General features: G+C 42.2%; 1 protein-coding gene across 1 annotated transcript in view; it reads left to right on the forward strand.

The window, feature by feature from the left end:
- KCNH6 (potassium voltage-gated channel subfamily H member 6) overlaps positions 1-12,412 on the forward strand; it is a 397,827-nt gene that overhangs the window by 262,820 nt on the left and 122,595 nt on the right. The window contains exon 3 of the mRNA XM_073607681.1: positions 4,197-4,355. Coding sequence (XP_073463782.1) covers positions 4,197-4,355 — 159 coding nt within the window. The remainder of the gene's footprint in view (positions 1-4,196; positions 4,356-12,412) is intronic.

A 12,412-nucleotide genomic window follows, 5' to 3' on the forward strand; every position in this document is an offset into this window, starting at 1 on the left:
TCTAGATGTCCAGATCATTAAGAATCCCTCAGGGAAATTGATCACGGACCTATTCCGCAAGCCCACAGCAGGCAACACGCTTTTGCATGCGTCCAGCTCCCATCCCCGTCCTCTAATCCGCAGTATTCCCTATGCTCAAAATTTAAGATTGAGAAGAAACTGCATGGAGGACGGGGAGTTTCGCCGCAGGCTGATGTTCTACGCATATGCCAGCTGCCAGCCGCACCAATTTGAGATAAGCATTTAATAGAGCTTTTGCCCAGGATCGCCAAATGCTTCTGTATGGCCCTCCCCACATGAAGCAACCTTTCAATGCCAAAATCATCACCAAATACTCCACTCATCACAATCAGTTGCGTAATATACTCTCCAAACATTGGAATATATTGACTGATCATTATACTCTCAAAAAATATATCAGACCCACCCCAGAACTGGTATTCAGAAGAGCCACCTCATTGAGGGATAAACTTACTCATAGCCACTATAGAACTCCTAGAGTTCACCCTAAAGAGCCCCGGGGTACGTTTAAATGTGGCAACTGTCCACATTGTCCTTGGATTTAAGAAGGACATCAACTTGTCCTCCCCATTATTTACCTGATGACCTGTGCCTGTGGGGTGTTTTATGTGGGGAAGACCATTAGGGAGCTAAGGCAAAGACTGGGGGACCATCTGTATGCATCCACCAATGGAAAACTTACTACGGTGGGTCATCACATTGGGATCCACCACAGATTCAACCCTGATTATGTCAAATTCACTGTATTGGAGGTCATTCCAGAGGACCCTAGAGGAGGTGACTGGGATCGTCAAATCCTTAAACGGGAATCATTCTGGATAGAACGATTGAATGCTCTTACCCCCCCTGGCCTAAATGAGGCACACACGTATAAACATTTTCTATAGTGAAAACAGTGGCACTTGTGATCTACTCAGCTTTGTCCGTGCTCCTTCTTGGTCCCCCTTTAGTCTTTAATCCCTGTGGGTATCATCTAGACTTTGTCATTAATCAAGTCAAGTTTTCCCCTGGTTCCTCCTCCTTCCCTCCCTTTTCCTTTCCCCCTTCCCCTCCCCTTCCCTCCTTTCCCCCCCTTTTTTGTTTTTTTGTTGTTGTTTTTTCCCCTCTCTACCTCTTCTTCTTCTCTTTTTTTCCTCCCCCTCCCTTATATCTGTATATATGTATATATCAGTATATGTAACATTAGTCTCTTTATTTTAAGGGCTCTATCTACCTATTCATGCAATAATGTCATCTCAAATGGTCTCTGGTGATTAACTTCTCGTCCTGGGTGTCAGTAATAACTGACTCTTTATCATTATTATAGTATTGGTGGGTTTTATCTTGTTACTCTTCTACCAATATTTAGTTAGGTGCACCATGTGTGGAGGGCTGTTTATAATTTTCTAATCCACTTTATTTCCCCTCTTTCCCCTCCCCTTTCTCTTCCCCCTCCCCCTTTCTTCCCCCTCCCCCCCCTCCCCTTCCCCCTTCTCTCTTTGTCCCTCCCTTCCCTTCCCCCCCTTCCCCTTCTTCTTCCTCTTCTTTTTCTTCTTTTTCTTCTTCTTCTTCTTCTTCTCACCCCTTCCCTTTTTCTCCCCCCCTCTCCCCCTTCTTTTCCCTCCACCAATTCCCTACTTTATCCACTTGGGTGGCTACCACTTATCCATAGCTGATTCCTTATACCAACACTTATTGTACATTTTATGGTTTTTTTTACAAAATAGCGTATTCTGCCATAAAAAACCCCCCTTGCTCGCCCCTGGGGGAACGCCCATATTGGGCGTCTCACAGTGCCGTCTAAGCCCGGATAGGGCAATGGTTGGTGAGTGTACTTGTTTATCTGAAATTAACAACTACTCCAACGCTATGCTATCTACCTTATATCGCTCTCTTTCATTATGTATATGTAATCATGGTTATCTGATTTATAGAGAATTTACTTGGACGCCTCCTGAAGAAGCGGCTTGACCGCGAAACTGTCGAGGTTACGTTCTCAAGTACTCTAAAACTGCCTCCAACCACCTTTGTGGGCGTTTTAAATGTTATCTCAATAATTTTGTACTGTAACATACTCCTGTTAAATCTATATTATGTATGTATAGATTTTTTAATGTTTATTTTTGAATAAATTTAAATTTTTATCAATGTTTGTATGTTTCTATGAGGTACCGTGATAGTCCATATAGCTGCGGGTGGTGAGGTAGGACTTGATTGGAGAAGTCCCTGCCATTCCTCCCCAACCCCCCTCATTACTATACGATTGAAGGATGAAGGTACCCACTAACAGTTTTTATTTTTTTCTTCTATCTTTGTGGCATTTACTCTATAATAGTCCCTTCGTACGTCATCACGTTCAAACCAACACACTTTCAAAAGGACTTTATTTCGTTCGTGTGTGGGCAAGTCCGGTCATTCGAAAGTCCATCGTAACTCCGTTGACGGACTGTCGGAAAGACCGGCGGACCTTTGATGCTGAACAGTCTGCTTGTGTGTATGCAGCATAATAATTAATTCTTCCTACAATTCAGTAACTGTCTGCCCATATGGGAGGTATGGGCAGACAGCTGACTGAGAGTCTGCAGGATGCTGGCATTGCACCGCCGCCTGCCGATCCCAGGTGCCACGCTTTAAAAGCTGCAGTGTAAAAAAATACACATATGCGTTAAACAGCCTCTGGTTATAGCTAGGCTGGTTATGGCCTTTAAAAAAATGTTTGACATCTTTGACAAGTTAAATGTTTTCATCATTAAGTCTTTGCTAGGCAGCCTGAGTCCATGGTAAGAGATCTTGCATGGCTCACATCAATTAATACAGTTCATCTGGCCATGAACATAAAATTATGGTCAGATGTGCATGCATGAGTGAACTACTAAACAATCACTTATTGAGTTGATTGCAACATGAACATCTGCATCTACATTTGTATCATCTAAATGTTAAAGCAATGGACGACTATATTTATGGCGCTGGTGTTACATCCGAAAGAGTAGTAAAGATCACTTTTAAGAAAACTCCCCCCCACCCTCGCAAAAAAGATTAGATAGTGGTATGTGATGACATCTGTAGACGTAACATGTGCCACCTGATCATGCTAAAATGGACTGGATTGAGTAACTATCATCTTATGCCTGCTTGACAGCCCTCCTGACCACCACCTGTATGATGTTTGCTTTAAGCCCCAACTGCCTTAAAGACTCATAGACCACTAAGGGGAGGCAAGTCATTTTCACTTGCATCAGCCTCTGACAGATTCCAATGTGCTGCCTCATGATTTAATGAACCCTTCAGGCTGTATAAGGAATTATAGTTCCTTTGGCTTCAAACTGAGCTAGTAACAGACGGAACTCAGGCAGGTTGTAAACACTAGTCTTCATGTAGTCTAAGAGGTTTGAAGCATGCTTGTGAATTTCATTTCAGTTTATTGCTGGCATAAGATAAATTGCATATGGTAGACCATACAACGTTTTAAGGCCAAAAAATGTTTTTTCCAGCTGGCATACAATTGTAATTACACAGCTACAAAGTGTTCTTTATGTTTTAGGATGTCATCTTTTAGGTATCACATTTTGAAATTTTGAACACAGTTACATATTATTCCATAGGTTTTGGAATGCCATGTTTGGAAACCAGAGAACACCATGCTGAGTTTTTTTTCAAGACTGGATATAGGCTCATTGAGTAAATGGCAGTTATATAAATTTAGTCAGTGAGGCAGCCAGCTGTACAAGATGGATGCAAGGATGCAAATTTTAAAATGCTTTATTGAAGTCTTAGGCCCCTTTCACATTGAGAGGACTCCGCCAGGAGTCCACCTGATCAGCAGGGAATCTGTCCGTTGATCCCCACTGAGCAGGCTGGTGGCTTGTCCGTGTCTGCTACGCTTATGCAGAGCAGACGCAGACACAGCCTGCTTTCCTCTATTAGCTGCCAGATGTAAACGGACTGCCGCCTGTCCATTTACACCCGACTGCCATCCAATCTGATCCACCAGGCAGATGGGGAATGGATCCCTCATCCGTCTGTGTCAACCCGGATTGGATTAGATGTTGAAGAGTGCCACTCCATAGAGGGCAATGGATGGTCCGATCGGGTCCACCTAAAAAATTGTCAGGTGTGAAAGGGGCCTTAATGTGCTTATTTATTTTGTGCATGTTTACACTTAATTTTAATAAGCTCTAACAACCCTCCCACAGGATCTTGTCTACGCTGCTTGGTCGATGTTGTGCCAGTGAAGAACGAAGAGGGAGACGTCATTATGTTTATACTAAACTTTGAAGATCTGGCACTGCTTCTGGCAAGAAAGGCCAACAAAACACTACATCAGAGGTTGACACGAGCTGCCTTTAATTCAGGTTAGTGACTATATTATTTGCTGCATGTTTTGTACTCACAACTTTTCTGTCCACCTTTCTGGATCACAAAATCTAGCTGCTCCTACCATAACTTTGTCCAAGAAATATAGAGTTGCTCTTTCACTGTGTTAAAGAGAAAAACGCAGGGAAAAAAAACTGGCATTACCCCATCATCACCACTATCATCAAATTATTGCCTTGCATATACCCAGAAAATTCTCATTCCAGTATCCTCTCCAAATATGTGTTTGCGCTGGCTACATGCATACAGAATATTGGACACTCTGGGTGTATTTCCTTCAATTAAAGTGTATCTATGATCAAAATTTAAAATCATATATTTCTTATTACATTGAATTTCAATTATTTCTAGACTACTCCTAAAATCCTAACAATCTTGAAATTGTAAACTCACTTTGTGAAGAATCTCTGATAATCCTTGAATGCAGTGACACATATTCGCTATGTTCTGTGGATATTCACTGCTGTGTCACACATTTCACAGAGCCTGCCTTCTGAACTACAGAGGCGTTGAGAGGAGGAGTGTCAGGAGGCAGAGTCAGTATAACATCCTTAGAAGTTTAGTGTAAATGAACAAAGGAAAAGCTACAAAGCATGCAGGGAATTCAATAAGGTGTGGAAAGAGATGGCCAGCAAATAGGCAGCACTCCCAAAATGAAAGATTTTCCAAGCAAGCATATTTTTGGTTGTCAAAAATAACCACCATTTGTTTTGCAAAGTTGAAAAAAATTAAAGTGTATGCTGTGACTATAGATCTCCTTTAAAATGGAGACAGCTGTTATTTTATATGGCTAGGCCTGGGTAACACCTCTAGTTTTCCATTCATTTGTTCATAAGCAGAGAATAAACACTCTATAGGCATTGTAATATGCTAACACAGTCAGAAAGGCTCTTCAAACATGCCAACAATTATGCACTTTCTGAGGCTTGCCACCTGGACACTTGCAGTGCTTAAAGCGTAAAACCCAAACCCAAACCCAAAAATGTAATATATTGCAGCTTACTAGTTATTGGTTTGGTGGATGTATTTTTTTTCTTTTTTACAAGCTTCTTTGGCTTTATTTTCACCAGGTGGTCTGCAAATAACACACTTCCTGTCCCTGGGTGGTTATGTCACTCTTCCGCTGTATCTATGGAGGGAAATATAGTTGTCACCCTAGGCTGCTCTCCTGATGTGGACTACAAACATGTCCATATCTCTAAATCTCGATTACATGCTTCTCCATTGGCATTTCCCGTTTTTCCCCAAACGCGCCACTTTTGCATTTTAGCCTCATGCACACAGACATTTAGCAGCTCCTGTGTGCTGAAGTTTAAAATTCCTGGATGCAGAAGCACATGCCACTGTACGCACCCATACTCAGGAAAGCACGTATGGCTTCTACATTGGCATTTACCTGCGTATGTGCGTATGGTGTTTAACGAACCGCTTTCACCTACACAGGAAAATGCTGAGGCAGAAGCAATCAGCAATTACTCAAGTCCGACTGCATACAGCCGTTCACTTGTATTGGCGGATGTACGCAGCATGTGCGTGTCCCCCCGGTGCAAGAAAGTGCCAGGGATTTTATGGAGAGGCCTAAGCCTCTCCACCTTTCAATCAGACCACGTTCTGTTATATTGGGATGTAACTGTGGGTGCAGAAACCTGTCTTGCTATGATATACAGTGCCTTGAAAAAGTATTAATACCCCTTGAAATTTTCCACATTTTGTCATGTTGCAACCAAAAACATAAATGTATTTTACTGGGATTGTATGTGATAGACCAACACAAAGTGGCACATAATTGTGAAGTGGAAGAAAAATGATAAATGGTTTTCAAATTTTTTTACAAATAAATATGTAAAAAGTGTGGGGTGCATTTGTATTCAGCCCCCCTGAGTCAATACTTTGTAGAACCACCTTTCACTGCAATTACAGCTGCAAGTCTTTTTTGGGGATGTCTCTACCAGCTTTGCACATCTAGAGAGTGACATTTTTGTCCATTCTTCATTGCAAAATAGCTCAAGTTCTGTCAGCTTGGATGGAGAGCGTCTGTGAACAGCAATTTTCAAGTCTTGCCACAGATTCTCAATTGGATTTAGGTCTGAAATTTGACTGGGCCATTCTAATGCCGCGTACACACGGTCGGACTTTTCGTCTACAAAAGTCCGACAGCCTGTCCGACAGACTTCCGGCGGACTTTCGGTGGACTTGCAGCAGACTTTCTAACGAACGGACTTGCCTACACACGACCACACAAAAGTCCGATGGATTCGTACGTGATGACGTACACCGGACTAAAATAAGGAAGTTCATAGCCAGTAGCCAATAGCTGCCCTAGCATGGGTTTTTGTCCGTCGGACTAGCACACAGACGAGCGGATTTCGGGGTCCGTCGTAGTTACGACGTAAAGATTTGAAGCATGTTTCAAATCTAAAGTCCGTCGGATTTGAGGCTGAAAAAGTCTGCTGAAAGTCCGGAGAAGCCCACACACGATCGGATTACCAGCCAGCTTTAGTCCGTCGGCGTCCGTTGGACTTTTGTAGACGAAAAGTCCGACCGTGTGTACGCGGCATAACACATGAATATGCTTTGATCTAAACCATTCCATTGTAGCTCTGGCTGTATATTTAGGGTCATTGTCATAGGTGTGCGCAGCCTATTGCATTAGGGTGTGCACCCTTAAGCTCAAACACACATGCGCGTGTCTACATATATATGACCCTGGCACATTGATCTCCCTGCCGGCACAGTGAAAGAGAAAAGCATAAACACTTCTCTTATGGCAGAGCCGGAAAGAGGGAGATCTTTCCCCTATTTCTGCTGCTACACAGAGCATTAACACTAATGTGCAGGAGGTGATTAGGGTGTGCCTGGGCACACCCGGCACACCCTGTGCGCACGCCTATGGTCATTGTCCTGCTGGAAGGTGAACCTCCGCCCCAGTCTCAAGTCTTTTACAGACTCTAACAGGTTTTCTTCTAAGAGTGCCCTGTACTTGGCTCCATTCATCTTCCCATCAACTGACCAGCTTCCCTGTCCCTGCCACAACATGATACTGCCACCACCATGTTTCACAGTGGGGATGGTGTGTTCAGGGTGATGTGCAGTGTTAGATTTCCGCCACACATAGCGCTTTGCTTTGAGGCCAAAAAGTTAAATTTTGGTCTCATCTGACCAGAGCACCTTCACCTTTGCTGTGTCCCCCACATGGCTTCTCGCAAACTGCAAGTGGGACTTTTTTCAACAATGGCTTTCTTCTTGCCACTCTTCCATAAAGGCCAGATTTGTGGAGTGCATAACTAATAGTTGTCCTGTGGACAGATTCTCCCACCTTAGATGTGGATCTCTGCAGCTCCTCCAGAGTTACCATGGGCCTCTTGGCTGCTTCTCTGATTATTGCTCTCCTTGCCTGGCCTGTCAGTTTAGGTGGACAGCCATGTCTTGGTAGGTTTGCAGTTGTGCCATACTCTTTTCATTTTAATAATGAAATAATAATTTCATTTTTAATAATGGATTGAACAGTGCTCCGTGAGATGTTCAAAGATTGGGATTTTTTTTTATAACCTAACCCTGCTTTAAACTTCTCCACAACTTTATCCCTGATCTGTCTGGTGTGTTCCTTGGCCTTCATGATGCTGTTTGTTTACTAAGGTTCTCTAACAAACCTCTGAGGGCTTCACAGAACAGCTGTATTTATAATGAGATTAAATTACACACAGGTGGACTCTATTTACTAATTAGGTGACTTCTGAAGGCAATTGTTTCCACTAGATTTTAGTTAGGGGTATCAGAGTAAAGGGGGCTGAATACAAATGCACATCACACTTTTCAGATATTTATTTGTAAAAAAAATTTGAAAACCATTTATCATTTTCTTTCCACTTCACAAATTAGGTGCCACTTTGTGTTGGTCTATCACGTAAAATTCCAATAAAATAAATATATGTTTTTGATTGTAACATGACAAAATGTGGAAAATTTCAAGGGGTATGAATACTTTTTCAAGGCACTGTACATGACGGGCAGCCATGGAACTGCCGTTTCAACACAACATTGGAATGATAATTTAGACAGGTGTCCCAACTGATGCCATTATTAATGTATAGCTAGTAAACTTTCTTTCCTACAACAATTAGATTTCATACATTTTCACAGTTGATATTAAGAAGTTTGCTGCTTGCTGTGGGCAATACAATTAGTTGTTATGTAGCACATGTGATCAATAACATTGCAATCTGTTTTTGAAAATCTACCACCTGGATATCTGTGTATTCTGAAATGATGGCTTAATGTTTATGTTGCCGCTTAAAGCTCTTTCTCTTTCAGACAGGAACATTGAAAGCGAAGGAAGGGGAATTTGTGTTGTTTTGATGATAAAGAAATTAGTGTCTTCCTGCATTATTGCTATTGCTGTAGAAAGCTTATGGCCAGCAGCTAGATATAAAGCACTAACACAGTGACACCTTCAGGCTATAAATTATAGTACAGTACTTTAAAGGATTAAATGGCACATCACTTGAAAATATTGGCCTTGCTGACCTATTTTAAGGACTATATGGATTCATCGATTAAAAAAAAGGGCTGCAGAAAAACATCAACATTTCTCATATCAGTTAGCTGGTTGTGTTGTTGTTTCCACTGAAAAAAATTAGATTTGTTGCCGAACAATAGAGACTGTGTTTTGTTTTTTTTTTTATAAAGTAGTAATATCTTTAAGACATGCCTTCTCTCAATATGACACTATTGTTGCCTTGTTGTTACATTTGCTGTGTTTTTGCACAAATCTTCTCACTCTCATTAGAATCTATGTGCAGGGAATTTCATTGCTAACTCTGTGGTCCTGTCTTCCAATCATAAAAATTCACCCATACACTGTATGTGGCAGAAACACAGATAGCTTACAGGGCTGGCCTTTCTACTCCTAATCAGAGTCTAATGCCCCGTACACACAGTCGGACATTGATCGGACATTTCGACAACAAAATCCTAGGATTTTTTCCAACGGATGTTGGCTCAAACTTGTCTTGCATACACACGGTCACACAAAGTTGTCGGAAAATCCGATCTTTCTGAACGCAGTGACGTAAAACACGTACGTCGGGACTATAAACGGGGCAGTAGCAAATAGCTTTCATCTCTTTATTTATTCTGAGCATGCATGGCACTTTGTGCGTCGGATTTGTATACACACGATCGGAAATTCCGACAACGGATTTTGTTGTCGGAAAATTTTATATCCTGCTCTCAAACTTTGTGTGTCGAAAAATCCGATGGAAAATGTGTGATGGAGCCTACACACGGTCGGAATTTCGGACAACAAGGTCCTATCACACATTTTCCGTCGGAAAATCCGACCGTGTGTACGGGGCATAAATGTGTATGGGACTACAAAAAGCTCATTAAAATAAAGATTTAGGCAATTATATTAGTGATTTTTTTTTTTCTTTGTAAAGTTTTTATTTAGATTTTCAAAACAGAACATAGCAAGCTCCAGAATCGCCCACACGGGGGCCTGAAAAAAATTCCACAGAGTAGCAAATATCCTTTTTGGCCAAACAGAACACTAACATTGTAAAATGCAATCCGTTAAGAGGGAAGGCCAGTACTGGTAAGCAGTTATGTGTTTCAGCAAATTCTCAGAAAGTTGTTCCCTAAAAAGTTAGCAACCAGGGAGGGTATAAGACTCAGGACTGTCTTAGGCTTCATGCACACTAACCTACACTGGCAGCTAAACTTGAGTTTAGGAGCGAGCTTTTGGCTTTTTTTTTGCCAAAGCTCCTAAACTCAACGCCATAAAAGCCTATGGGGTTGATTTACTAAAAGCAAATAGACTGTACACTTTGCAAAAGTGCAGTTGCACTCTGCAAGTGCGGTTGCTCCAGAGCTTAGTAAATGAGCAGAAGCTCTGCTGACTTCCATCATCCAATCATGTGCGAGCAAAAATGCTGTTTTTTTTTTTTTTTTCCTTGTACATGATTGGGTATTCTTTGCAAAGTGAAGCTTTACCTCATTTACTAAGCTCTGCAGCAACTGTGCATTGCAAAGTGCTCAGTCTATTTGACTTTAGTAAATCAACCCCTATGTGGCAATGTACATGTAGCACCCTCTACCTAAAGGTAGGTGCTAGAATAGGATGTTTCTAGTTCAGGGCCCAAGTGCAGGTAAAGTTAGCCAGGCCTGTGCTTTAGGCTAGGCCTGGTTATTTTGATTTGGGACTGGGAGTGTTCAGTGTAGTGGTGGGTGTGGTCACCTGTGCTCTGATTCAGAGATGCCTCCCCTGCTTTCAGAAAGATGGTTCTGGATGGTTCTGGAATGGGGGTTGGACCTGAAGTCTGAGTGGCAGGCAGCTCGTGTGAGGAGCCCTGACCAATTATCTTTCGGTATTGGCAGGGGGCAGGCCTCCCATGTAAGCTGGGGTCACATGCTGCCAAGCAGGAGTCGGAGTAAAGGAAAGACAGCATGGAGTAGTGAGGTGCTGTTCCGGGCATCCCCATGTGCGGAGGAGGGATGGAGAAACCACAGAGAGGGAGTCTAAGATAAAGATCTTCGTCTTTAACAAAGTATCAGGTTGCCGTGACCGGGGAACACAGGACTTGAATGCTGGACAAGATCAATGCAGAAGAAGTAACAGTAAAGCGGACGAGATTAGAGCAGCGTTCTGTGACCGGGGACACAGAATGGCCAAGTAACCAAAGGTCAGTGGACAGAACAAGAGAAGTTATCAAGAACAGTGTAGAATGCTGTGGCCGGGGAAAACAGCATTGATAGCAAAGGACTGGCTGGGAACAGTAGTCCGTTTATTACCATGTGTCAGACTATTGGGGGGGAGATACCGTTTTGTCTCTGGTCTGGTTAGCACATTGGTAATATCTTATCTCAAAGACTGTGTGGCTATCTAACTCATTGATCCATCGGGGAGAGGTTGTGTTAGGCCTCTGGATCTTTGATTCCCAGAAACCGTCATAGTCTGCAAGGGGGAATTATTCAGAGTGATTCTTCTTTGTCAAAATTGGAAGTGAAGAAGTAGTGTTTTCAGCAGTTTTGCAGAAGAAAGAGACTGAGAATACTAGATGTATAACAATCTTCAAGCTAAGGCTATTCAGTATTGTTGAACAATACACCAACTTCTATGGGCATCTCATATCACCCCTTTGTTTCACCCAAGTTGTATCCTGCAATAAAGGCAATAAAACCATGCAATTGACTATTCCTTGCCTTATCTGGCAGCAGGGTGATTGGCCGATTGTTAATTAACCAAATCAGCAGCCCTTACAGGGGTAGCGCTACATACACATAGGCTTTTAGCAGAGTTTAGGAGCTACCGCATTTAGGTGAGCTTCAACCTCCCTCTCCTGAGCGCGGAAGAATTTTGTTGCCAGCAGTTTAGACATTAATGGCTGTGTGTTGAGTTATTTTGGGGGGACAGCAAATTTACACTGTTATACAAGCTGTACACTCACTACTTTACATTGTAGCAAAGTGTCATTTCTTCAGTGTTGTTACATGAAAAGATAGAATAAAATATTTACAAAAATGTGAGGGGTGTACTCACTTTTGTGAGATACTGTATATATGAATTCAGCCAGGAACTGCAGAAGCCATCCAGCCCCCCATACCTTATCAAATTTGGCCAGGGGCCACTTCTTGTTCCCTTCACTTCTGTCCCAGTGATGGAACAAAAAGTGAGAACAAATCTCTAGAAAGTAAGGGGAATTCCCCTCAAAGACATACTTCACTGGAACTGGAGTCTCATTAAAGGTTTTCTCTTCATTTGTTCCAAAGACAACTGTAAAAGTTTGCATCTCCCTTCACTTTCTTTCCCAGTAACTTCCCAGTACCAATGGTCACCAAAATGAATAGAGGGGGTGAATCTAATTAGCGGGGATGCAGGCAGTTATAAAAACCTGACAGGGGTTCTATCCTTTCCCTACTCTATCAAAAGCAAAAAAAAGTTTGTTCTATACAAACTGTACACTTTAAGCAGATTATCAAATTGATATCTTTTCTGTCCACCTTTATCATAGCTCCCAATTGTCCCTGATTTCGAGGG

The sequence above is a fragment of the Aquarana catesbeiana genome, linkage group LG12 (genome assembly GCF_042186555.1).
Source record: "Aquarana catesbeiana isolate 2022-GZ linkage group LG12, ASM4218655v1, whole genome shotgun sequence".
In the NCBI taxonomy this organism is placed as follows: domain Eukaryota; kingdom Metazoa; phylum Chordata; class Amphibia; order Anura; family Ranidae; genus Aquarana; species Aquarana catesbeiana.